This window comes from Aquarana catesbeiana, linkage group LG08, assembly GCF_042186555.1.
Source record: "Aquarana catesbeiana isolate 2022-GZ linkage group LG08, ASM4218655v1, whole genome shotgun sequence".
NCBI classification, from domain to species: Eukaryota; Metazoa; Chordata; class Amphibia; order Anura; family Ranidae; genus Aquarana; species Aquarana catesbeiana.
This window is the reverse complement of record NC_133331.1, coordinates 176,740,619-176,768,411: the sequence shown is the minus strand read 5'-3', so window position 1 is coordinate 176,768,411 and position 27,793 is coordinate 176,740,619. Positions and strand designations below refer to the sequence as shown.

Sequence of the window (27,793 nt, the reverse complement as noted above, 5' to 3'; positions counted from 1 at the left end):
GGGAGTCAGCTGCACAGAGAGGCGTAGGATCTGTAGGAGGAGGTCTGTCTCCTGAGACCAGGTGAGGGCGAAGACGAAAGGGGGGGGGGGAGTCAGCTGCACAGAGAGGCGTAGGATCTGTAGGAGGAGGTCTGTCTCCTCTGCTGGTGTCTCCTGAGACCAGGTGAGGGCGGGGACAAAGGAGGTGCAGAAGAGGTGCGAGGGCCACATGAAATGGCTTGGCGTTGTGTTTAGTTGCAAAATATACTGTATATATGATATTAAAATCTGTGTCGCATACCAGTTTAGAGCTACAAAACCTAGAATTTCTATTTTACCATGTATGTGAAAAATGTCAAATTGCCCAGTAGGCAAGCAGTCAGTTACTTCTGGTCCCGGTGTTCTCTCCACATTAGACTATTCAACCTAGAGCTCACATATTGGAGCGACACCAACACACCAATATAAAGTTAATACAGCCATGATCGGCAGCCAGGATTTTGGGGGCTCGATGGTTGAAGATACAAAAGGTAAGAAGAAGAAAAAAATAGCATAGGTCTAACCCTTCCCTACTCTATTCAAGACTAAAAAAGTACAGATTAGGATCAATTTATGTGCTGGGTAAATTTTCTGTGAGATCTGTCGCCTCTGAAATGAGGAAGTATAAACATTTGATCGTTGCACAACTAAACCGAAAGTTAAAGCGGAACTTCAGTCATCTTTCCATCTATTAAATCTTCTTAAAACATTTCTTTTTGCCAGTAAATGCCTTATACAGCCCACTTCCTGTTTCTTGTCTGTCTTTTGGGGGCTCTGCTACAATAAAGGTTTTTTTTTTTTTTTTTTTACCTTCATGCAGAAAATGCGTTAAGGTAAAAACTAAAGGATGATAAACGAAAAGAAACTCAGATTCCTCCATCCACACAAGAAAGATGGATGCAGGAATCTCCCTTGTTGTGCCATTGTATTCTGACAGCGGCATTCCTCAGCACTGCAGGATAATTGCAGGTTTCCCAGCAGGACCATTTAACAACAGAAGCCACGTGTTGAACAAGGAGAGCCACACACAGATCAAAATTCCTGCTGAACTGGCTGAATTTTGATCAGTGTGTAACTGGATTCCCCCCCCACCATTCCTAATTTTGTACACTTAGTTGGCTGCATGTGCATGTCACCTCACTGCCTTTGGCTCTTGCTCGCTCTCCGCTAATGAAGCAGAGCCGTTTCAGGCTCTGGAAGGATCCTGACAATATTGTTGGGATCCACCTGGATGTCTTCTCGGCAGCTGACTCAGTCTCTCAGTGCACCAGTGAGAGCCGGAGCCAGCTGCTCCCACCCCCTCTCCAGCTAAGCGTTCCAGTGAGCGCTGAAAGATCTGATCAAAGAGCAGTGACTGACAGTTACTGCTCTTGGTAGATCGAGAGATGAGCGATCAGTGCTTACATTATGTGATTGCTCATTTCTCCTGCAGCATTGAGGGGAGTATGTCTGTCTGTTTTTTTTTTTTTTTTTTTTTAAATCCCACCTTTTCTTCTTTAAACACACTAATGTCACATGTACTGTAGGTAGTACATGTACCAGCAAAGATGGTGTTTCTGTGTACACTGACAGTAGTACTGCTTGGGTGCGACATAGGTTGTGATGATGGTTTTGAAGTGTAGGAAGAGGAAGTGCACATAACATCTGATCAAAGCAATACTGATGATAGAAAGTATATAGAGGAAGTTCCGACAGTAAAATATAAAAGAACGTACATTCCAGGAAAAAAAAAAAAAGGAAACCATTTTCCCCGTCAAAAAGCTGCAGGACATACAAGGGGTTTATGTCATCTGCACCTGAACATGAAAGAAGCATGCCAAACTGCATCAGAATCACCACCAGTAACTTCAAATCAAAGACACACACAGTGCAATTTGATGGCTGTACTAAGCAAGCGGACACCAGACTTTCTTGACCACTTCAGCCCGGGAAGATTTTGCCCCCTTCTTGACCAGAGCACTTTTTACAATTTGGAACTGCGTCACTTTAGCTGACAATTGCGTGGTCGTGCAATGCTGTACCCAAACACAATTTGCGTCCTTTTGTCCCCAAAAATAGAGCTTTCTTTTTGTGGTATTTGATCACCTTTTGCAGTTTTTATTTTTTTGCACTATAAACAAAAAAAAGAGTGACAATTTTGAAAAAAAACAACTATTTTTTACTTTTTCCTATAATGAATATCCCCAAAAATGTTTTTAAAAAACAAATTTCTTCATCATTTTAGGCCAATATATGTTCTACATATTTTTGGTAAAAAAAAAATCACAATAACCATATATATTGATTGGTTTGCGCAAAAGTTATATCATCTACAGACTATGGGAAAGATTTATGGCATTTAAATTTTTTTACTAGTAATGTCGGTGATCTGCGATTTTTAGCGGTATTGCGACGAACAGATCGGACACTTTTGACACATTTTTGGGACCATTGACATACAGCGATCAGCGCTATAAATATGCGCTGATTACTGGGTAAATTTCACTGGTAGGGAAGGGGTTAACACTAGGGGCGATCAAGAGGTTAAATGCGAGTTCCCTCAGCGTGTTATAACTGTGAGGGGATAGGACTGACTGGGGGAGTGGACAGCATTTCCCCGTGGGACAAGTTCGAGGGTTCAGATAAGTAAAACGGGGGGGGTTGGGGGTTGGTCACTGACAGGTGTTTTTTCACTTTAATGCAAAGGATGCATTAAGGTGAAAAAGCACAAACCTTTACAAACCCTTATAACCCTCTTGGGCATGGAGTTCACCAGAGCTTCACAGGTTGCCACTGCAGTCCTCTTCCACTCCTCCATGACAACATCACAGAGCTGGTGGATGTTAGAGACCTTGCGCTCTTTCACCTTCCGTTTTGAGGATGCCCCACAGATGCCCAATATGGTTTATGTCTGGGGACATGCTTGGCCAGTCCATCACCTTTACCCTCAGCTTCTTTAGCAAGGCAGTGGTCGTCTTGGAGGTGTCTTTGGGGTCGTTATCATGTTGGAATACTACCCGTTGGCCCAGTCTCCGAAAGGAGGGGATCATGCTCTGCTTCAGTATATCACAGTACATGTTGGCATTCATGGTTCCCTCAATGAACTGTAGCTCCCCAGTGCCAGTGTCTTGCCGAGAAAGTTCCCTCGGCGGATAAGTTCCCCCCCCTGTACGGCGCAGCGCCTGCGCAGTACGAACTACTGTCAGCCGCCGGAGATAGCCGAAGCTCAAACGCTTCAATCAGCTGTACACGGCGCCTGCGCCCTGGGTCCAGGTTCCTTCCCCACCATCCAAGTGGACCTAGAGGGGGAATCTAAAAGAGCCGAGCGAAGCGAGGCCATGCCTGAAGCGTGGCGAGCGAAGTGAGCCCGCGAGGGGCCCTCTTACAGGCGCCGTGTACAGCTGATTTTCAGCTATTCCGCTTCGGGTACTTCCGCCGGATCCTACTGCGCAGGCGCAGCGCCTGCGCAGTAGATTGGGGAACTTATCCGCCGAGTGGAACTTTCTCGGCAGAACACCGGCAGCACTCATGCAGCCCCAGACTATGACATCTGAACCGAATAAGTTTATCTTGGTCTCATCAGACCACATGACATGGTCCCAGTAATCCATGTCCTTAGTCTGCTTGTCTTCAGCAAACTGTTTGCGGGCTTTCTTGTGCATCATCTTTAGAAGAGGCTTCTTTCTGGGACAACAGCCATGCAGACCAATTTGATGCAGCGTATGGTCTGAGCACTGACAGTCTAACCCCCACAAAAAAAACCGGGGGAGGGCCAGAGGGTCACAAGACAGGGTCAATCAATGAGGAACACACTGTCTATAATTATAAATTGGAACACTTTATTGTAAATGTATCAAAAAGAAGTTTCCACCCACATAATGAAATATAAAAACCAACCTCCACCACTGATGATCAGTGGTGAAGGTTGGTTTTTATTTTTCATTATGTGGGTGGAAACTTCTTTTTGATACATTTACAATAAAGTGTTCCAATTTATAATTATAGCCAGTGTGTTCCTCATTGATTGACCCTGTCTTGTGACCCTCTGGTCCTCCCCCGGTTTTTTTCATGTATGCTTTGGTCTAGAGGAACGCCCCTGCACATATGTATATTATACGCAGGTGTATGGCTCAATTTCCAGCCATGGGTATGTGATTTGACATATTATATGCTTCCACATACATTACCCAATCTGGAAATTTAATTTATAGGCATTACCCCCTTTCCATACTTTTTTGTTTTTTAGTCTAACCCCCACCCCTTCAACCTCTGCAGCAATGCTGGCAGCACTCGTATGTCTATTTCCCACAACTTGTGGATATGACCCTGAGCATGTGCACTCAACTTCTTTGGTCGACCATGGCAAGGCCTGTTCTGAGTGGAACCTGTCCTGTTAAACCGCTATATGGTCTTCGTCACCGTGCTGCAGCTCCGTTTCAGGGTCTTTTCAATCTTCTTATAGCCTAAGCCATCTTTATGTAGAGAAACAATTCTTTTTTCAGATCCGTGAGGTGCCATGTTGAACTTCCAGTGACCAGTATGAGAGAGTGAGAGCGATAACACCAAATGTAACACATCTGCTCCCCATTCACACCTGAGACCTTGTAACACTAACGAGTCACATGACACCAGGGAGGGAAAATGTAAAATTAGACATTTTCACTCACATTTGTTGCCAGCGGTTTAGACATTAATGGCTGTGTGTTGAGTTATTTTGAGGGGACAGCAAATTTACACTGTTATACAAGCTGTACACTCACTACTTGTAGCAAAGTGTCATTTCTTCAGTGTTGTCACATGAAAAGATATAATAAAATCTTTACAAAAATGTGAGGGGTGTACTAATTTTTGTGAGATACTGTATATATGTGATGCAGGAAACGCAGCGATTCCTGTGCATTTCCCACACCGCATTGAAATTGCACGGTGTACACGTGATCTGCTGCAAGTGTCAATGTAAATTAACACCCCCCCACCATTTGCGGTGCGATTTGAGCCATATAACATGAATGCGTTCAAATCACACTGCAGAGTTCGTATGCGATTTGAACAGGAATGTGGCTCAATTCCTGTCCGAGTTACATGCGGTTCCCCCCACTGCACTGGTGTGAACTAATGTGAATTTGGGGCACCCAACTAGCATCACACACAATGCATATTCCATTGAACATCAGCATCATTAGGGCCTCATTTACATGGACACAGAGGGCTGTACAGCGTGAAGGCAAATGGTTTTTGTGGCCCCTATGTACCTGGGAGTGACAGGTGTGTGTTTGTGTACAGCCTCATGTACAAATCCAGCTCTATGCATCAGGGGCGGATCCAGAGCCTAGTCTCGGGAGGGGCACTGCCAGAAAATACGTTTTTTGGGGGGTAAATTTAACAGGGAAATGGCTGGTGTTAGCGCTTCAATCATCACAGCACCATGGTTGTTATGGTGTCAGGATGGTTTAAGCGCATTATTACTATTATTACATTGTTATAAAAAATGAAATGGTTCAGCTCACCATTGCAGATTGTCACTTGCCACGTCCCATGCCACACGTTGCGGATTGTCACTTGCCACGTCCCATGCCACACATTGCGGATTGTCACTTGCCTGCTATAATTGTCTGCTGTGTCCCAGATTCAGGCTTATTCAACTGGTGACCCCCCTGTCATCAGTGCTGGGCAGGGAGGAATGGGCTGGCTGCTGCCGCTGGGAGAGCGATGGGAGCAGAGCGAACAAAGGGCTCATCCTGAGCAGATGTGTCAGCGCTGCATCCCGCCCCAGGGGCAGCAGAGAGATCATGTAATCTCTCTGCTGCCGCGGCTGCCTGTACATTCTACAGTGAGGGCGGAACTGCAGGGATGCAGGGCGGCGCTGGGCGGTGAGAGATGATGTTATCTCTCTGCTCCCCCGCCCTCCGGCTCCCTGATTGGCCAGCTGCCGCTCACACACACAGTCTGTCACTGAGCCGCACAGCTGCTCACCAACGGAGCCGCCCGTGCTCTCAGCCGTGGAGCCGCCCGCCGGTTCTCTCACCATCTCACCACAGCAATGTCTGTCCACCCACTCACCCACATTCTCGGAGGGGGCAATCGCCCCGTTGCCCCCCCCCCCTGGATCCGCCCCTGCTATGCGTGTCATTGCACATCTGAGCGGTTGCATGCGTACATGCATTTTTTTTTTTCACAGCGGTGCAACACAATCCACCACCTCACCCTCCCCTGTGCTGCCAGCAGTCACTTGAAGCTGCAGCGGGTGTGTCTGGGAATCTCTCCTAGCAGGGGTTCTCAGATTACAGCAGAAGGGACTGGTGCATTTGTATTCGGCCTAGAGGTCGACCGATATGGGTTTTTCTCTGGCCGATGCCGATGTCGATATTTAGAAATCACGGTGGCCGATGGCCGATATATGATGCCGTTTTTTTTTTTTTTTTTGGGCCGATATATTAGGCCGAGTTTTTTTTTTTCCCCTTCATCTCATAAAATCTCACAGTTGGACCCCTTTCACACTGGGGCATTTTTCAGGCGCTTTTGGGCTAAAAATAGCACCTGTAAAGTGCCTGCAAAGCGACTCCCCTGCAGTCTCCGTGTGATATCCCGAGTGCTTTCACACTGAGGCGATGCGCTGGCAGGATGTTAAAAAAAAGTCCTGCAAGCAGCATCTTTGGAGCGGTGTATACCACTGCTCCACCACTCCTGCCCATTGAAATGAATGTGCACCGCTGCCGAAGCGCCTGCAAAGCGTTTCGGCAGCAGCGATTCAGGGGCGCATTTAACCCCTTCCTCGGCCGCTAGCTGGGCTATAAGCACCCCGCTAGCAGCCGAATAGCGCCGCTAAAATGACAGTAAATCGCCGCTAAAACTAACAGCGTTTTACCGTCAACGCCTGCAAAACAAACCTCCAATCAGTTCACTTGTATGTAGAATTTAGATTTAAAAAAAGAAAAAAAAAAACGATATATTAAATACACAAAAACAGGTAATCAAAACTTTTGGAAGAAAAAAAACGGGCTAACTTTACTGCTTATTTTTTTTTTTTTTTTTAAATTAATTCGTGTATTTTTTAAAAAAAAATTGCGTTTGAAGACCGCTGCGCAAATACCGTGTGACATAAAATATTGCAACAACTGCTATTTTATTCCCTAGGGCAGTGGTTCTCAACCTTCCTAGTGCCGTGACCCCTTGATAAAATTTCCCAAGTTGTGGGGACCCCTAACAGTAAAATTATTTTTGCTGGTCGCGTTTGCTGGCACAGTGGCAGCGTTTGCTGGCACAGTGGCAACAATTGATGGGCACAGTGGCTGCACAGTGGGACGTTTGCTGGCACAGTGGCTGCGTTTGGCACAGTGGTAACAATTAAAGAGCACAGTGGCTGCGTTTGATGGCACAGGTGGCAACGTTTGCTGGCACCATGGCGACAATTTATGGGCACAGTGGCTGCGTTTGGCACAGTGGCAACAATTAAAGGGGTCAGTGGCTGCATTTGATGGCACAGTAGCTGCGTTTGATGGCACAGTGGCGACAATTGATGGGCACAGTGGCTGCCCTTGGCACAGTGGCAACAATTAAAGGGCACAGTGGCTGCGTTTGATGGCACAGTGGCGGCATTTGCTGGCACAGTGGCGACAATTGTTGGGCACAGTGGCTGTGTTTGATGGCACAGTGGCGACAATTGATGGGCACAGTGGCGACGTTTGCTGGCACAGTGGCGACAATTAATGGGCACAGTGGCTGCATTTGGCACAGTGGCAACAATTAAAGGGCACAGTTCCTGCGTTTGATGGCACAGTGGAAGCGTTTGCTGGCACAGTGGCGACAATTGATGGGCACAGTGGCTGCATTTGATGGCACAGTGGCGGCGTTTGCTGGCACAGTGGCGACAATTGATGGGCACAATGGCTGCATTTGCTGGCACAGTGGCGGCGTTTGCTGGCACAGTGGCGACAATTGATGGGCACAGTGGCTGCATTTGATGGCACAGTTGCAGCGCTTTAATGGGGGTTTTTTTCTGATTGTTTCAGTTTGTTTGCGCCCCCACCACTGATTTATATATAAACGTTGCGGTTGATTCCTCAAAAGTGGTTATTCCGTGCCAGTGCTAGATACACAAAGTGTATAGCTTCCAAACATGTATCTAGCACTGGCATGGAATAACTATTTTTGAGGAACCAACTGGGACGTGTATATATATATATATATATATATATATATATATATATATATATATATATATATATATATATACGACGTGTGTATATATATATAAGAACACCTGTGACTTCTGGTAAGTCAGACACACAGGAAAAGCTGACAAGACAACATTTTTTTTATTATGGAGAGATATATATATATATATATATATCTATCTCCATATATATATCTCCATAATAAAAAAAAATGTTGTCAGCTTTTCCTGTGTGTCTGACTTACCAGAAGTCACAGGTGTTCTTCTTCTTCAGCAAGTTTCGTTGCCTCCCTCTTGGTACACTCGTCCGCAGCAAGCGGATTTCGGTGGGTGTACGAAGATGTCCGCTTGCCGACTTCTAAGTCTAAGCCTTACTGCGGACGAGAGTACCAAGATGGCGGCGACGGAACGTCACTTCCGTGTAGTCCCTCCTCTCCAGGAAGTGACATCTCGCTGGCCGAGACGGACGGACTCAGGCAGTAACTTCGGGTCTGTCTCGGCCAGCATTCGCGACCCCCTGGAGAATGGGCAATCGACCCCCCAGGGGGTCGCGACCCCCAGGTTGAGAACCGCTGCCCTAGGGTCTCATGCAACAAATGTCAGAAAAGATTTAGTCTTTAAATGGTTAAACTGAGAACCTCTACACACAGAGTTCAGCTCATTGATAAAAGAACCTGAAGAGATACAATGTATCTTCTTATCAGATTTGGCAGGCTGCCCAGAGGAGAGTCTTTCCACAGATAACTTCAGGCAACTTGCATTGACTTCTATTACAGAAGTCATTTGCAAGTCCCGCTGAAGTTATAATCGGCCTTTTTATCAGCACAATCGGCCAATGCCGAGTAAGTAAAAAAAAAAAAAGCCAAATATCGGCCGATATATCGGTCGACCTCTAATTCAGCCCCCCCCCCAAGTCAATACTTTGTAGAATCGCCTTTTGCTGCATTTACATCTGCAAGTCTTTTTGGGGATGTCTCTACCAGCTTTGCACATCTAGAGTGAAATTGTTGCCAATTCTTCTTTACAAAATAGCTCAGCCTCTGTCAGATTGAAAGGAGAGCGACTGTGAACAGCAATTTTCAAGTCTTGCCACAGATTCTCAATTGGATTTAGGTCTGGCCTGTGCCATTCTAACACATCAATATGCTTTGATCTAAACCATTGTAGCTCTGGCTGTATGTTTAGGGTCGTTGTCCTGCTGGAAGGTGAACCTCCGCTCCAGTCTCAAGTCTTTTGCACACTCTAACAGGTTTTCTTCTAAGATTGCCCTGTATTTGGCTCCATCCATCTTCCCATCAACTCTGACCAGCTTCACTGTCCCTGTTGAAGAAAAGTATCCCCAAAACATGATGCTGCCACCAACATGTTTCACAGTGGGGATGGTGTGTTCAGGGTGAGGTGCAGTGTTAGTTTTCTGCCACACATAGCATTTTGCTTTTAGGCCAGTAAGTAAAATTTTGGTTTCATCTGACCAGAGTACCCTCTACATGTTTGCTGTGTCCCCCACATGGCTTCTTGCAAACTGCAAACGGGACTTCTTATGGCTTTTTTCAACAATGGATTTCTTCTTGCCACTCTATCATAAAGGCCAGATTTGTGGAGTGCACGACTAATAGTTGTCCTGTGTACAGATTCTCCCACCTGAGCTGTGGATCTCTGCAGCTGCTCCAGAGTTACCATGGGCCTCTTGGCTGCTTCTCTGATTAATTCTCTCCTTGCCTGGGCTGTCAGTTTAGGCGGATGGCCATGTCTTGGTAGGTTTGCAGTTGTGCCATACTCTTTCCATTTTTGGATGATGGATTGAATAGTGCCCTGTGAAAGTTTCAAAGTTTGGTATTTTTTTTTTTTTTTATAACCTAACCCTGCTTTTAACTTATCCACAACTTTATCCCTGACCTGTCTGGTGTATTCCTTGGCCTTCGTGATGCTGTTTGTTCACTAAGGTCTAACAAGCCTCTGAGGGCTCCACAGAACAGCTGTATTTATACTGAGATAAAATTACACACAGGTGGACTCTATTTTGCTAATTTGGTGACTTCTGAAGGCAATTGGTTCCACTAGATTTTAGTTAGGGGTATCACAGTAAAGGGGACTGAATACAAATGCACGCCACACTTTTCACATATTTATTTGTAAAAAATGTTGTAAACTATTTATTATTTTCCTTCCACTTCACAATTATATGCCACTTCATGTTTGTCTATCACATAAAATCCCAATAAAATACATTTACGTTTTTGGTTGTAACATGACAAAATGTGGAAAATTTCAAGGGGTATGAATACTTTTTCAAGGCACTGCAATTTAAACGGCCATCGATTCAAATTTAAAGATACAAAAAACAAGTAATCATATCCTAATCCTATACGTTTATTGGCTATTTTTACCTAGGTATTTGTTTTCCTTTGTTTAATATATATGTATGTAGCACTAACTCTCGGTGGAGCTGCTGGTTTAAAGTGGGCTGTTGCCTTCACTTTCGATACCTCTGTTTCACCGCCACCGGGTCTAGGGTCCCGTTGAGTTTACCTCTAGACGATATAAGCACCAAACACTTGAGTATATTTTCCAATGCTTTAATGAACAAGTAATAAAGGAAGTAGCAGGAAAGAGGCAGAATGAAAGTTGCAGGGAAGCTCAAATACCTTTCCTTAGTATTCTTTAGAACATTCTTTGGAATTGGACACTCTTAGTTGAATGCACTCCTCTTGTGGGATTCAATCTTTGCCCGCCTGGATAGGCCTCTCTCACTTGCCTGCCAGCCAGTATGTAGCACGAACAAAAGTCTCTGCCACAGACTTGTTTGGAATAAAACCCGTACGATCCTCTGCCACAGGGTGTATTGGTTTGCGATGAATGTCAGACACAGTACTTGAACCTTTAAGCCAGCCAGGCAGTACTATGCAGTAAGACTACTTCAGGATACGTCCTCCAACTGAGTCATCAGTCCCCTCTCCAGACCAGCACTCTGCATGATCCTTCCATGATGGGTCCTCCCCTGGGATCTCCTCGGTTGTCCAGCTTCTTCACTCAGGATAGACAGCCCAGGGCCATTCCTCTGCTGCTGTGGTAGGCCCCAGACAGGCTTCTGGGCCCACCCACACGCCACAGCGACGTGGGCCTCCGGAATGGAGGACCACGAGATGGTACTCTTAATGCATACCTGTCGGCCAGGAGGACCAGCAGGTGGCTGAAAACGAACACCTAAACATGGCGTTTGTCCCATAAATACCCTCTCCCAGAATGCAACTCGGAGGACCACCTCCACCGAGTTGTCTCCAGGACAGAGGAGCACTCATACGCTTCAACACGTTGCTTTTCCAACACCAGCCCATGGTGACGACACCCTCCGGCACAGTGTGGAATCACACGCAACTCAGCCAAGCTGGAACAGAGGCAAATCTAACTTCACCTATCAGCGGTAGATTAAAAATCTACTAGCGCTACATGTATATTTTACAATACTTTTTTTGCTCTCTGATCTTATAAAGTATATGCAGAATCTATAAAGGAAAGGACTTTTATTACCTAGTAGCCTCAGAAACATGAGGTAGCACTTTGCGGGTTTAGTGGTTTTCTCTCCCTTTTTAATCAATCTATCATTGTGCATGTGAAACCATTTTCTGTATAACGTGTGCATGCTGAAGATTCTTCACTAATGGAGTTCTGTAAATAATTGAACAACTTTAATTTAAAAACCGCTATACTCCATTACTCATTTTCCATCCTAAAAGACTATGTTGTGTTAAAGTAGAATTATAGGCAAAACTTTTTTTTATTTTGGATAAAGTAAGGGAGGGTAGGGTGATAAAACCCTGTTTTGCCTTGTGTTCCATTTGAGAGATTTACTTTCACTTCCTGTCCCAGAACCAAAAACAGGAAGTGAGAGGAAGTCCCTGAAAATTAAAGGAATCTCTTGGGAACCCCCAGGCCACCAGAACTATTGTCCCTATTGGAAGATTTCCTTCCCCTCCTATTACTTTTCTGCAGACACCTCCAAAATGTTGTGTTTTTTTTTTTTGCTAATGGTAAACAGGACCAGTCGAGAGGGTGAATCTCCATAACAGGGTCACAGACAGCAATAAAAACTGACGGGTTCTAATCCCTCTCCACTCTAATCAGAACTAAAGAAAAAGTTGTGCCTTTAGTTATTCTTTAAGCTTTATATAAATAATGGAATGGGGGGTGGTGGTTCTGTGATGACAACTTTTACCATTCTGAACTTATTTTATACCGATTTTCTGTATAGAATACCCTTTGTAAATGTTCTATCCTGAAATGAGTAATTTGTCTTTGTTTTCCTCACAGGAGACTTTGCTGATCTACAAGGACATCCTTTTAAAGTATTTATTTGATGGCAGAAAATTTGTGAATGAAGCCTGCAAAGAACTTGAACCATGTCATCTCATAGCGCTGACGTTTGCCTCATCGTTGTTAATTGTGTGGCTTTACGACTTCATCTTTCAAAAAGAGAGTAAGTTTTCCTTTAGTAACCTACAAGGTGAAAGGTTAGCTCCACTTTTGTGGGAAGCAAAAATTGCAATATAGCAACATGGAGGCGTTTTGTACTACGTCGGTGTACAAAACACCCCCCAAAAAATGTCATTTCCAGCTTGTGTGATTGGCTCACTGATTTTCCCAGAAGTCTGCACTAAGATGTAAGTCAGATTTTAGGCATCCTAATGCTCCTAAAGGTTTAATCACTTCTAAAGGGATGCAGGCCCTACAACTTTCCTCAGAGAACTGCAAGTGCATCAGCTGATTGATAATTAAGGTCACTCCCATTCAGAATCCGTATCCAAAAGACATGAAAGTACGAACGGCTATTCCTTAAGTGCAGAAATGGGTAGGAATCTGAATTATTCCTTAAAATCCCTGCATTGTACATAGGTCACCCAGAGTGGATTGTTTTTGTTTTTTTCTCAACAAAAGTGGAGTTAGTATTTAAAGCTGCTAATATATTAAGCAATAAGGACTGTATATCTATTGGGATATTTTTTACAGGAAGACTTACAATGGCCTTTCAGTATATTTATCAGCACTGTAGCAGGTTTTGCTGCACAATTGATGGTTCTCATTTTTCATGCGGGTGACATGTTCCTCTCCTGAAGTTTTTTTGTTTACATTGATTGTGTGAGAGGAGGAAGCGGACGCCCTTTCCCTAGCTAGTCCTTATGTCACAAGCAGCATGTTACCTGTGTGCTCATTGTATTCACTACAGGGATTATGAATAATAAATATGGTAACCATATGTGCTTTTATATATTGGAGACAAGCGTTGCTGTAGTCTGCATCTCACCGTAAGCGGTGACGCTACATTGTGTAATCTATCTATCTATCTATATCTTAAAGGTTGTTGAGTATTTTCACAGCCTTTTGGAGCTTTTTTTTTTTTTTTTTTTTTTAATACTACAGGTGAATTTTAATGCAGTTTTCAGGGTTTCCTAGCAAAAGAAAATTGCTTGGGTTTGCTAATTTCACAATATTTTCTTGTTCACCTGATACTATATACTGGTGCATCTAAAAAAAAAAAAAAAAAAAAAAAAAAAATGAATACCATCAAAGTTACTTTCTTTTTCATACATCATGGGACACAGTCAGGCTAATATTCATTACCTACTGGGTTATACTTCATCTTCAGGTGAATGGACCCTGGTAGACCAAAGGTCTTCAGACAGGAAGTGATCCCCCTATATAAACCCTCCCACACAGGAAGCACTTCCGTTTTTTACCAGTGTCTGCAAGGTGGATGGCACGGTTTGTTTGAGCTCTCTGAGCTCCAGGTCTCCAGTCCCACAAACTGTTTTTAAATGAATCAAGGGATTGACCGATCGGATCCATTTGATACAGGCTTTATATGCTTACATAAATGGTACCCAAGCCTTGCAAAGAAGACTCAAGATCCTGCAAGGTTTTGCCTGTAATGCGGCCTCTGGGCGCTGGACCCTGCGAATTGGAATCCTGGACACTACAGCGCTAAGGCATTCCTGCAGGGTGCTGTACGTGTCCAAGGGAGTGGACCCCAAACATGAAAAGGGTACCCAGTTCTTGAAGGTCCTCAAGTGACAGGAACCCGCCGTGACCCAAGAAGGTGCAGGCAGCCTCAAAGGTTTCCATTGCCAAATAGGTCTGTCAATTAACCATTAAGGCCTACGGTCTGAAACATAACTCTCCTCCCTTTAGGGTGAGAGCTCATTCTACCAGGGGTGTAGGAACCTCCTGGGCTTTTTGCCATCAGGTATCTGTGGCTCAGATTTGTAAGGCTGCCACCTGGTATTCAGTGCATACGTTCACAAAATTTTTAAGTGGATGTTCGAGCAGCCAAGGATTTGGCTTTCGGCCGCAATGTACTGTGGGCTGCCATATAAGTTCTGATGGCTATTGTTTGGCAGGGTGTCTCCCTCCCCTCAAGGCTACTACTCTGCGACATCCCAGTAGGTAATGAATATTAGCCTGACTGTGTCCCGTGATGTATGAAAAAGAAAATAGGATTTTCTTTATCGTACATCATAGGACACAGAGCCTCAAGTAATTACTTGGTGGGTTATGGGCCTACCTTCAGGTGTTGACACTGGTATAACCAATACAAGAAGTTGACTCTCCTATATAACCCCTCCTCCTTCCAGGAGTCCTCAGTTTTTTCGCCAGTGTCTAATTTGTTGGTCTCTATCATGGAGGAAAAATTCACAAAGGCTGGAAAGTACCAGCAGTAGATGCTGCGATTTCCAGCATCAATAAAGATGCATAATTGCTTAAGCATCCAACAGATAAGGAGTTGGAATTTTTTGTTAAAATCCTCCTACCAAAGGCGCTATGTTTTGCCATAGATGTCATAAAAGACCCTATCCACCAGGCGTCTCGCCTTGCGCTTGTGCTAAAACACATGCTTAGGACCCTGTGGTTAAAAGGGTTGGTCAGCCGAAGCATCTTGCAAAAAAGGGTGTCTGACTAGTTTCCCTTTTCATTGGGGAAGGTTTGGTGAAATACATCCAAATGATTTCTAGCAGTAAAGCTATTTGGTCCAGTAGAAGGTATAAATGTCCTTTTATTTAAAGTGAAGCCACAACAGCTCACAGGTTAAGTACAGCCATGGGAGACTTCCTGACAGACGTGGGTTCAGATCCACATGTCAGCGTTCACTAGTGAAGGAGCCACTCCTCACAGGTTAACTACTCTGGCCAGTGTAGCCATGGGAGGCTTCCTGAAAGACGTGGGACCTCGTCCTCATGTTAGCTCCTTGTGACCTTGGACAAGTCACTTAAACGGATTCCTTCCCCTGCGCAGGGGCAGCTGCCTCTAAACAGCGGTGATGGCCTCCACCGTCAGACTCTAGGGCATGATTTCCAAGAAATACCGTTCAGATCTTCAAGGTAGTCCCTGCACTACTTTGGTACCACTTTGATGCGACTTGAGGTCCATAAACCTCTAGAATACACACGCATTGTTTCCTGTCGCATCAAAATCGCACCCCGATGTATTCTCGGCGGCAAAAGATAACGGTAAAATCACGCAACTTTGGGGTTGCAATAGTGGAAACTGAGCCTAAGAGAAGAAAATATTCAGCCCCTGCATACATGATTGAAGATGCGTTTTTGCTCCGCCCTGCAGGGCCTAGAAGGAAAATTAGCGACTCTAATCGCATCCGCTATCCAAGGATGGGAAGTGTGTTAGATCCCCCACTTGAGATCCCTTATCAAGGGAACAGTGGGTAGAGGTTGAAGGATTACCCTCAGGTAATCGGGAAGAAAGGCAAACCGAGTACTCCTCTGCAGAGGAGACAACTAGAGTTGAACTTTTTTTCAGCCTCGCAATCTGAGAAATTGCTGGTACAAACCTCTTACAGAGATGATTTGTGCCTCTTTCAAGCTCCCTCTAGTAGGGTCAGCTGATAGTTCTGTTTTTTCTTAGGTTCCTTGAACCTTCACTGCCTTTTTCATGCGTTTCCTGTACATGTACAGAGCCACGCAGAAATTCAACAGATCCATTCTAGATCTAAAAGAATCTAAATCAGTTCCTGAAGATCCGCTCCTTCTATGGAGTCGATCAAGTCAGTAGTTTCTATCCTGCAAGGAGGAAAACTTCTGGCGCCTATCGGCATCGGGGATGCATATTTGCATGTCCATATATTTCCCGCTCACCAAAGGTTTCTGCGGTTCGAAGTAGAACAGCAGCATTTCAGTTTATAGCCTTGCTCTTCGGGCTAGCTACAGCAACTCGAGTGGTCGCAAAGGTGCTAGCCCCACCTGTAGCCAGGTCAAGGGCACAGGGCTTAAACAGTCTTGGCATACCTGGACGGTCTAGTGCTATTAGACCGATCGCTGTTCGGAGTAAGGTGTATGCATTACAACCAGTTACCTGGAAAGGTTTGGGTTGCGTTCTCAACCTAGTAAAGTCTCCATTAAATTCACTAAAAAGGGCTGCAGTATTTGGGTCTGATCATAGATACAGCCCAGAAAAAGGGTCTTCTTGCCCAGAAAGAGAAAAAAAAACAAAACACTCCATTAAAGAGTTGGTGCGGATGGTCAGGTCAAAAGGAGGTCCCTCCATTCGCCTTTGCATGAGGTTGTTAGAAAGGATGGTTACTTCATTCGAAACAGTTCCCTTTGCCCAGTTCCATTCGAGAATGTTGCAAAACCGTATTCTATTTGCTTGGAATAAAACGATCCAAGCTTTGGACTTGCCAATGCGGCTGTCCCAAAGCCTCAATTGGTGGTTACTAAAGAATGTCCTAAAGGGTAAATCCTTCAGACCACTTATCTGGTAAGTGGTAATGACAGAGAAGACAACTGTCCAAGGACAGTGTTCAAGAACCAAAAGAGCCTTGCCCATCAACATCCTAGAGATTCGGGCAGTGCGTCTGGCTCTAAAAGCCTGGACTTCCAGGTTAAGGGATTGTCCCAACAGGATCCAATCAGTCAATGCCACGGCTGTGGTCTATATCAATCACCAAAAGGGGCACCAAGAATCTCTCAGTGCAGAGAGAAGTGAACCATATTCTAACTTGGGCAGAAAGAAATATTCCGGGAATAGAGAATTGTCACACGCACTACATGTGCCGCCAACAGATTATTCGCAGGGGAATGGTCTATTCACCCTGACATGTTTCGGGCTGTTTGTCAAGGATTGGGGACTCCGGATGTAGATCTTCTAGCATCCAGTGCAACATAAAGTTGATCAACTTTGTGTCCACAACAAAGGATCCATTTGCATGCAGAACAGATGCGTTTGTGATACTGTGGGATCAGCTTTTACTGATCTATGCATTTCCCCCTATTCTGTTACTGCCTCGACTTCTTTGCAGGATCAAGCTTGAAAGAAAACCGGTAATTCTGGCAGCACCAGCATGGCCCAGAAGGTCATGGTATGTGGAGGTCGTAAAGATAGCAGTGGAGGATCTGTGGTCCCTTCCACTAAGGCCAGACCTGCTCTCACAGGGGCCGATATTCCATCCTATTTTATGAATGCTAGATTTAATGGCCTGGCTATTGAGACCCACATTCTGAAAAGACGTGGGCTTTCCAGGGCAGTTGTTTCTACTTTAATGCTAGGAAGCCAGCTTCTAGAGCTATATATTATAGAGTCTGGAAAGCATATGTTTCCTGGTGTGAATCCAAGGGTTGGCACCCTCAGAGATATATTAGAGGCAGAATTCTTGCCTTTCTACAAGTAGGCGTAGAGATGAAGTTGGCCCTGAGTACTATTAAGGGCCAAGTCTCAGCCTTACCAATTTTATTTCAAAGACCACTTGCTACGCATTCTTTAGTCCGGGGTTTCATGCAAGGAGTGATGCGGATTAATCCGCCAAGTAAATCACCCTTAAGCCCTTGGGACTTGAATTTAGTTTTGTCAGTGTTACAAAAACCGCCGTTCGAACCATTACAGCATGTTCCCTTAGTCCTTCTGACTAGGAAGCTGATATTTTTGGTTGCTATATCCTCAGCAAGGAGGGTTTCAGAATTTTCTGCTCTTTCCTGTAAAGAGCCTTATTTGATTATTCATGAGGACAGAGTGGTGTTACGCCCTCATCCACGCTTTTTGCCAAAAGTGGTTTCAGGCTTTCATCTGAATGAAGATATTGTCCTGCCATCGTTTTTTCCAAAACCATGTTCCAAGGAAGTCACTACATTGTCTTGATGTGGTGAGAGCAGTGAAGATCTATTTAAAGAAAACTGCTCAGATTCGTAAGACTGATATCTTATTTATTCTGCCAGAGGGTCCTAAAAAAGGACAGGCAGCGTCAAAATCCACTGTGGCTAAGTGGATTCGGCAAATTATAATTCGAACTTATGATTTAAAAGGAAAGATTCCCCCTTTTCAAGTTAAGGCGCACTCTACCAGAGCGGTTGGTGCTTCTTGGGCAGTGCGTCACCAGGCCTCCATGTCTCAGATCTGCAAGGCCGCGACTTGGTCTTCAGTGCATACATTTACAAATTTTATCAAGTAGATGTAAAATGGAATGAGGATATCGCCTTCGGGCGATTCCTCAAGGTCTGGGGGTGCCCTACGGGTTGTCTCCCTCCCCTCAAGTAGCATTGCTATGGGACATCCCACCAAGTAATTACTTGAGGCTCTGTGTCCTACGATAAAGAAAATAGGATTTTTAAAACAGCTTACCTGTAAAATCCTTTTCTTGGAGTACATCATAGGACACAGAGCTCCCGCCCCTCTGTTTTATGGGGTGAGAGTATATTGCTTATATTGCTTGGCTACAAAAACTGAGTACTCCTGGAAGGAGGAGGGGTTATATAGGGGAGTCAACTTCCTGTATTGGTTATACCAGTTTAAACACCTGAAGGTAGGCCCATAACCCACCAAGTAATTACTTGAGGCTCTGTGTCCTATGATGCACTCCAAGAAAAGGATTTTACAGGTAAGCTGTTTTAAAAATCCTATTTTTTTTGTCATACTTGCCTGTAAAATCCTTTTCTTTTGAGTACATCATGGGACACAGATGAATCCCCTCTTTTTTTGAGGATTCCGTGCTTGCTACAAAACCTGAAGTGCTTCCTGTGTGGGAGGGGTTATATAGGGGATCACTTCCTGTCTGAATACCTTTTGGTCTACCAGTGTCTATATACCTGGAGATGGAGTATAACCCAGTAGGTAATGAATATTAGCCTGACTCTGTGTCCCATAATTTACTCAAAGAAAAGGATTTTACAGGTAAGTATGACGAAAAAATTCTATTTTATTTCAGCAATTCAATTCAAAAAGTGAAACTCCTATTTTTTTTCTTTTTGGTGATTATGGCTTACAGCTACTGAAAACTGAACATCCAGTATCTCTGAAAAGTAGAATATTCTGAAAATACTTCAATATTGTAGACTTGTGGTGTCACACTCTAATCAGCTAATTAACTCAAAACACCTGTAAAGGTTTCCTGAGCCTTTAAATGGTCTTTCTGGTTCAGTAGGTTACACAATCATGGGGAAGACTGCTGACTTGACAGTTGTCCAGAAGACAGTCATTGACAGCTCCACAAGGAGGATAAGTCACAAAAGGTCTTTGGTAAAGAAGCTGGCTGTTCAGAGTGCTATATCCAAGAATATTAATGGAATGTTGAGTGGAAGGAAAAAGTGTGGTAGAAAAAGGTGCACAAACAGGGATAACCGCAGCCTTGGGAGGATTGTGAAGCAAAGGCCATTCAAGAATTTGGGAGAGATTTACAAGGAGTGGACTACGGCTGGTGTCAGTGCTTCAAGAGCCAGCACACACACGTATCCAGGACATGGGGTACAACTGTCGCATTCCTTTGTGTCAAGCCATTCCTGAACCAGAGATGACGTCAGAAGCGTCTTACCCGGGCTAAGGAGAAAGAGGACTGGACTTTTGCTCGGTGGTCCTCTTTTCGGATGAAAGTACATTTTGCATTTAATTTGGAAATCAGTCTGGAGGAAGAGTGGAGAGGCACAGAATCCAAGTTGCATGAGGTCTAGTGTGTGAGGTTTCCACAGTCAATGATTATTTGAGGAGCTCTCTACCAGGAAATTCTGGAGCACTTCATGCTTCCCTCTGCTGACTAGCTTTATTGAGATGCTGATTTCATTTTCCAGCAGGACTTGGCACCTGCCCACATTGCCAAAAGTACCAATACCTGGTTTAACCACTTGCCTACCAGGCCAATTCTGACATTTCTCTCCTATATGTAAAAATCATATATTTTTTTTTTTTTTTTTTTTTTTTTTTTTTTTTTGCTAGAAAATTACATAGAACCCCCAAACATTGTATATGTTTTTTTTTTTTTTTTTTTTTTTTTTAGCAGAGACCCTAGAGAATAAAACGGCAGTCGTTGCAACTTTTTATCTTGCACAGTATTTGCGCAGCAATTTTTCAAATGCGTTTTAAAAAAAAATCCAGTTTTCATGCTTTAAAACAAAACGGTAAAGTTAGTCCAATTTTTTTGCATAATGTTAAAGATGATGTTACACCGAGTAAATAGATGCCTGCTATGTCACGCTTCAAAATTGCACATGCTCGTGGAATGGGGCTAAACTTCGGTACTTAAAATTCCCCATAGGCGGCGCATGAAATTTTTTTTACTGGTTACATGTTTTAAGCTACAGAGGAGGTCCAGGGCTATAATGATTGCTCTCGCTCTAACATTTGCAGCGATACCTCACATGTGTGATTTGAACACCGATTAAATATGTGGGCGCGACTTGCGTATGCGTTCGCTTCTGCGTGCGAGCACACGGGGACAGGGATACTTTACATTTTTTTTTTTTTTCTTATAGTTTGACACTTTTTTTTTAATCACTTTTATTCCTATTACAAGGAATGTTAACATCCCTTGTAATAAGAATAAGCACGACAGCTCCTCTTTACAGTGAGATATGGGGTCAATAAGTACCCACATCTCACCTTTAGGCTAGGATGCCTGAAATAAAAAACAACAATCTCAGCTTCCCGTCTGAGGCAGCACCATTTTTTCAAATGCAGAGGCCGGGCGTGACGTCATAACATCGCGCTCACCCTCCGAATGATCATATGCCTCGTTTCCACTGAGCGGATCGGTTCGGGTCGGTACAGTTTGGAAGGCCTAGAATGGTCTGGCCTATTCAGGTGTCGGACCACCAGGGGACATACGTGGGTTTAGAAAAAATGCCTAGCATGGCGTCACACATCCGCCAATCATTGGAATGTATCGTAGCTCCGCCCTAACCGAACCGTACCATTTTCTATGGCCCCGGATCTGAAGCAGGACCCAGAATGGTGCGGTTCGGTTCAGTTGTATTGGCCGCTTTCATAATGGAAACACTCAAAATAGCGTACCGTACCGTACCGATCCACTCAGTGGAAACAAGGCAATAGAGACTCCGGGGACCATCTGGCCTGCCGGAAATCTCTATGGTCAGCATCCTAGGCTGGCCGATCCCTTCTCTGGTTCGCAGATGGCAGCGGCAAGCCCGGAGAAGCATCGGAGGACTGCGGGGGGGGGGTGTGGTGTGTCCCCTTCTCCCCTTCTCCCCTTCTCTCCGCCCGTAAGAATTATCAAGCGGCTGAATAGCCGCTATGATCATACTTATGGTGTAGGGAATCACTAGCTGAAAAAGAAGATATCTAAATGATGTCTGTAACTGCAGGCTGATGCCACAACCAGTTAAGTCTTTTGTGTACATGGTGCCCAATACTCATTGGGCCACAAATGGGAGCCTGGCAGGCCACACATTGGACACCACTGCTCTTATGTCTGCTATTTCTGTTAGCACAATAAGATGTCCTCCCACTGCCTTGTACAACTTGCTCGGGCTCTCCGCTATGGTAACCTGGAAGCGATGACCTGCTATCACTTCCAGTTTACCCAGATGTCAGTGGTGCCATTTTTAAAAAATCGAAAAGCATTCAGAAACGCTGGTCTAAATGCTTTTTAAGGGCAAATTAGGGATTTGGGGTCTTATAGAGTACCTGTCACAAGGATGTTTACATTCCTTGTGAAAGCAATAAAAATGCTATTAGAATTACCTTTTTTTTTTTTTTTTTTTTCTTTTTTTTTAACACCAGACCTCCTCTGTAAATCTAAAGTGGTAACCTGTAAAGGCCTTTAAAGCGTCGCCTATGGATAATAAAATTTACGTTGTTTGTCACCGTTGCACAGGCGTGTGCAATTTTAAAGCGTGACATGTTTTCTTTCTATTTACTCGGTGTAACATCATCTTTTATTTTTTACAAAAAAATTTGGGTTATGTATTTTTTTTTTGCATTAAAATTCAAAAAGTGTTTATTTTTTTTCCCCCAAAAAAATTGCATTTGAAAACAGCTGCGTGACTATCGTGTGACATAAAAATTTGCAAAACCCACCAATTTTATTCTCTAGAGCTTCTGCTTTGAAAAAACTATATAATGTTTGGGGGTTCTAAGTAATTATCTAGCATAAAATACTGCTTGTTACATGTGAACAAAAAGTGTCAAAGGCCTGGTCATCTTTGATACCAAAGGTCCAACACCATATTCGGAATCTATTTCATTCTTTTACCTGGTGTTTCCATATTTTTGTCCAGCTCGTGTGTGTGTGTGTGTGTGTGTGTGTGTGTGTGTGTGTGTATAAGTATTGAACACGTCACCATTTTTCTAGGTAAATATATTTCTTAGGCTCGGTGCACACAGGGGCAATCCGACTTACAGCGTGACTTTGCAAGGCGATTTGGAGGAGACTTCAGCGCGACTTTGCGCAACTTACAATGCGGCTTAAAGTTGCCTCCAGGACAGGCGACTTTGGCTGTGGCCAATCACAAAATAATCAGCTTTGTGGGAGGGAGGGGGTTGCCTGGGTAAACGTGGGAAATATCCGGGTAAATTATTTTCTTCTTCCTGTAAAGTCGCTTCAATATAGATGGAGCTCCGACTTGGAGGCAACTTCCATTGAAATCTATGGGTACATGTTGCCTAGAAGTCACCTTGAAGTAGTACAGGAACCTTTTCTGAAGTCGGAGCAACTTCAGTAGTGTACATTAAGACGGCTCTCATTCACTTCAATGGAATTTATGTCCAGCGACTTGGGGCAACTTGAGGTCTGACAAGTCGGATCCTAAGTTGCTGTAGTGTGAACCAGCACTAAAGGTGCTATTGACATGACATTTTAACCGCATGTCAGTAACAACCCATGCAATCCATATATACAAAGAAGGGAAACCTAATTTCTGAACTTATTTATTTTGTTTATGTGTAATAAAATGGAATGACAGGGAAAAAGCAAAAAAGGCAAGGAAAGCAAAGACACCAACTAAAATCTATTGGTAATCGGAAAGCAATCCTGGCCTATAAAAAAAGAGTCTCATTACTAAGGTGTCACAAAAGAAACTCTCATGATTGGTAAAAGCAAAAAAGCTCTCAAGACCTTTGCAACCTTATTGTTGCAAAACATACTGATGGCATTGGTTAGAGAAAGGATTTCTAAACTTCTGCATGTGCCAGTGAGCACTGTTGGGGTCATAATCCAGAAGTGGAAAGAACATCATTTCACCATAAACCGGCCACGACCAGTGGCTCCTTGCAAGATTTCTGACAGGAGTAAAAAAGATGTATCAGAAGAGTTGTCCAAGAGCCAAGGACCACTTGTGGAGAGCTTCAGAAAGACCTGGAGTTGGAAGCTACAATTGTTCCAAAGAAAACCATAATGCACTCAACCGCCATGGCCTATATGCACGCTCACCACGCAAGACTCCATTACTGAAGAAAAAGCGTATCGAAGCTTGTTTAAAGTTTGCTGCACAACATTTAGACAAGCGGGGGAAATACTGGGAGAATGTAGTCTGGTCAGATGAGACCAAAATTTAACTCTTTGCCATATTACACATCATGTTTGGAGGTCAAATGGCACTGCATATTGCCCCAAAACACCCCCAAACCAACAATGAAGTTTGGAGGTGGGAACATCATAGTGTGGGGCTGTTTTTCAGCATATGGTACTAGCAGACTTCATATCATTGAAGGAAGGATGAATGGAAAAATGTACCAAGACATTCCTGATAAAAATTTGCTGCCATCTACCAGGATGATGACGATGAAACGAGGGTGGACATTTCAGCAAGACAATGATCCCAAACACAAAGGCAAGGAAACTCTCAAATGGTTTCAAAGAAAAAAAATAAAGCTACTAGAATGGCCCAGCCAATCAATCGACTTGAATCCAATAAGAAAATTCATGGAAAGAACTAAAGATCAGAGTTCATAGAACCCTCAAGATTTGAAGACTGTGGGAAATATGGGCCAAAATCCTACCTGAGCAATGCATGTGACTAGTTTCTCCATACAGGAGGCGTCTTGAAGCTGCCATTACCAACAAAGGATTTTGTATGAAGTTTTAATTTTAATTTCAGTCAGCGTTGTCAATACATTTTTTTTTTTTTTTTTTTTTTTTTTTTTTTTTTGATCCAAGGTTGGCTTTACTCAACATTTGGCCACTCTCTCTCTAGGTTTAGTACACCAGTGCAATTACTATTTTTAATGGCATACCATATATACTGGTACAACTCGGTGACAAACAACTGTACATTAACCGCTTCCGGACCAGCCGCCGCAGTTTTCCCCTGCGCGAAACCACGTAACTGTACGTGGGGTCCGGATGGCGGGCGCCCCCGGGGGCGCGCGCACACCCGCTCCATAGCGGGGGGTGCTAATGCTCATGGCCGACGGTCGCAATGACCGCCGGCCACGAGCGATTGTGAGCTGGAGACACAGAACAGGGACGAGTGTGTGTAAACACACTTCCCTGTTCTTTTCTGACAGGAGTGACAGATCGTGTGTTCCTATTAGCTAGGAACCACAAACTTTCACTTCCTGTAGTTAGTCCCTCCCCCTTCAGTTAGAATCACCTCCAAGGGAACACAGTTAATCCCTTTACCACCCCCTAGTGTTAACCCCTTCACTGCCAGTGACATTTTTACAGTAATCAATGCATTTTTAATCGCACTGATCACTGTACTGTATTAATGCCAGTGGTTCCAAAAATGTGTCAAAATTGGCCGATGTGTCCGCCATAATGTTGCAGTCATGATAAAAATCACTGCCATTACTAGTAAAAAAATAATAATAAAAATGCTATAAATGTATCCCCTATTTTGTAGATGCTATCACTTTTGCACAAACCAATCTATAAACACTTATTGCGATTTTGGGGGAAAAAAAAAAAAGTATGTAGAAGAATACATATCGGCCTAAACTGAGGAGAAAAAATAGTTTTTTTATATATTTTTGGGGGATATTTATTATAGTAAAAAATAATGCATTTTTTTTTTTTTTTCAAAATGAACGCTCTTTTTTTTTTTTGTTTAACACAAAAAATAAAAAGTGCAGCAAATACCACCAAAGCAAAGCTCTATTTGTGGGGAAAAAAGGACGTCAATTTTGTTTGGGTACAGCATTGCACGACCGCGCAATTGTCAGTTAAAGCGACGCAGTGCCGAATTGCAAAAAGTGCTCTGGTCAGGAAGGGGGTAAATTCTTCCGGGGCTGAAGTGATTAAAACTAAAACCACAAACCGTACATATGGATAGATGTCCAAAACCATTTTATTTTAATTTTTTTTTTTTTTTTTTTTTTTTTTCCATTTATAGGCCTTACATCACGGTGCAAAAAACAATTTTTCCGAATAATAAGGAGATTGCCGTTCGTTGGCACAAAAGTAAGTAGAACTTATTATTACCGCCATGACAAACACCTTCCAATAATCTCTTTGATGTTTTTGTTTTACATAAAATGTGACTGGTGGTCCCTAGTTTGCTGGCTACCACGTTGGTAGTAAATGTAGGGGAAGTTGCCCCAGAAACAACAGTGAAGGCGTACAAAGATTGTCAATTTTGTTAAAATGCAACACACAATACAGCCAGTCAGTTTGTGATTACTGGGGAAAGATCATATCTGGATTATAATTGGATATGTGGGATGCCTATTCACTTCCTTGCAACTGTGGCAAAGTATGGGCATTTGTTACATTGTGTACAGCCCAAACTCAGAAATCACACCTCGTGTGATTGGCTTATTGCATTTTTCAGCAGTTTTCTTCTCTTATTACAACACTGGAACTGATTATGTGATTATAGCGTGACTGACCTATTCACTTAGCCCTAGGTACATCTGCAATTAAATTTGCTAAAATTCTCAGAATATATAGTTGACCAATAAGGGTCCCCCTTTCTTCTTTTTTTTTTTAATGAAGGAGGTTATTAACGTCCCCAGCTCCCAGTGGTTCCTACAGCCTAAAAAATAGCAAATCACATTGGTAAAGTACTCGCTCACCTGTGATTTGGAGCGGTCTTTCTCTTGTTCTGCTTATTCTCCACCATTTCTGGCTTAGCTAAAGGTGGGTTCTGTGTAGGGATCGACCGATATTGTTTTTTCGGTGCCGATACGATACCCATATTTCGGCCACCTCTCAGGCCGATAGCCGATATTGTCTGCTGATATTCTGTACATTTAAAAAACAAAAAAAAATGTTTTTCTTTTTTTTTTTTTTTTATTGTCACTGTTATTGCTATCACAAGGAATGTAAACACCCCTTGTGACAGTAATAGGCAGTGACAGGTACTCTTTATGGAGGGATCGGGGGTCTATAAGACCCCAAACCCCTCCACTGCACTTGAAAGTATTCAATGCGTGAAGATTGGTGTTTTTGAATACTTTATATTTTTTTAAACTGGCGCCTTTAAGATGCCAGTAATGTGGGAAGTGATGTCATGACATCGCTTCCGGGTTTCTAGATCTGGGACCCGAATGAAGCATCGGCTTTGTTCGGGTCTTCAGGCAGCCGGCAGATGTGCCAGCTGGTTGCTCAAGCCTCCCGGTGGGACGGGAGAGCCTGGGCGAGCGACGGTGGGGAGGTCCCCTCTCGCTGCTTGTAATAACAGCCGAGCTGCTGAGCTGCATCGATTGTTATTACAATAAAGCCGACCGTCCGCTCTAAAGAACGGTACTGGGGTGATGCATGCATCACACCTATAAAACCCCTTGAAGCAATATCTGGCACGTTTGTGTCCGATACCAATACTTCCACCACTGATAATCTGTAGATTCCTAGTTCTGTGTGAGCCAATAGCACTGCATACAAAAGCACACACCAAATCGCATGCATGCAACACATTCTTCTCATTCATGCAGAAAAATACATTTTGATTGTTAAATTTAGGCATTAGGCAAAGTTAATGAATTGAGCCTGTGGAAGTATAGTTCCAAAATAGTAAAACAAGAGTAAAACATTTGGTGAAAAAAAGGTGAAATTATTATGATGGGTATTTTATATAAAGCTGATGATTTACACAGCGCTTTACAGATGGTACATTTGCATCAGTCCCTGACCTCAAGGAGCCTATTTAGACAAGAGCCAATTTATCAGCATGTCTTTGGAGTATGGGAGGAAGCCAGAAAACCTGGACAAAACCCACACAAGCTCAAGGAGAACATGCAAAATAGTATCTCTGCCATTCGAAGCAAGGCCCCCCCATACTGCAAGGCCCCCATACTGCAAGGCAGGAGTGATAACCACTAAGCCACTGCAACTTGATTGAGAGAGGCAGAATTTTTTTTTTTTTTTTTTTAACGTTCCATTTCCCACTTCCATCTATGGAATAAACTAAATTGGAAAGACTTTTATAACTTGGCAAAGCTTATTTACAAATCTATTTTGCTAGT

At 43.6% G+C, this 27,793-nt stretch overlaps 1 protein-coding gene across 1 annotated transcript in view; it reads left to right on the top strand.

Annotated features, from left to right (window-relative positions):
* SGPL1 (sphingosine-1-phosphate lyase 1) overlaps positions 1-27,793 on the top strand; it is a gene marked incomplete in the record, with an annotated part of 82,315 nt that overhangs the window by 6,005 nt on the left and 48,517 nt on the right. Inside the window, 2 exon segments of the mRNA XM_073596707.1 lie at positions 12,479-12,644; positions 25,723-25,790. Coding sequence (XP_073452808.1) covers positions 12,479-12,644; positions 25,723-25,790 — 234 coding nt within the window.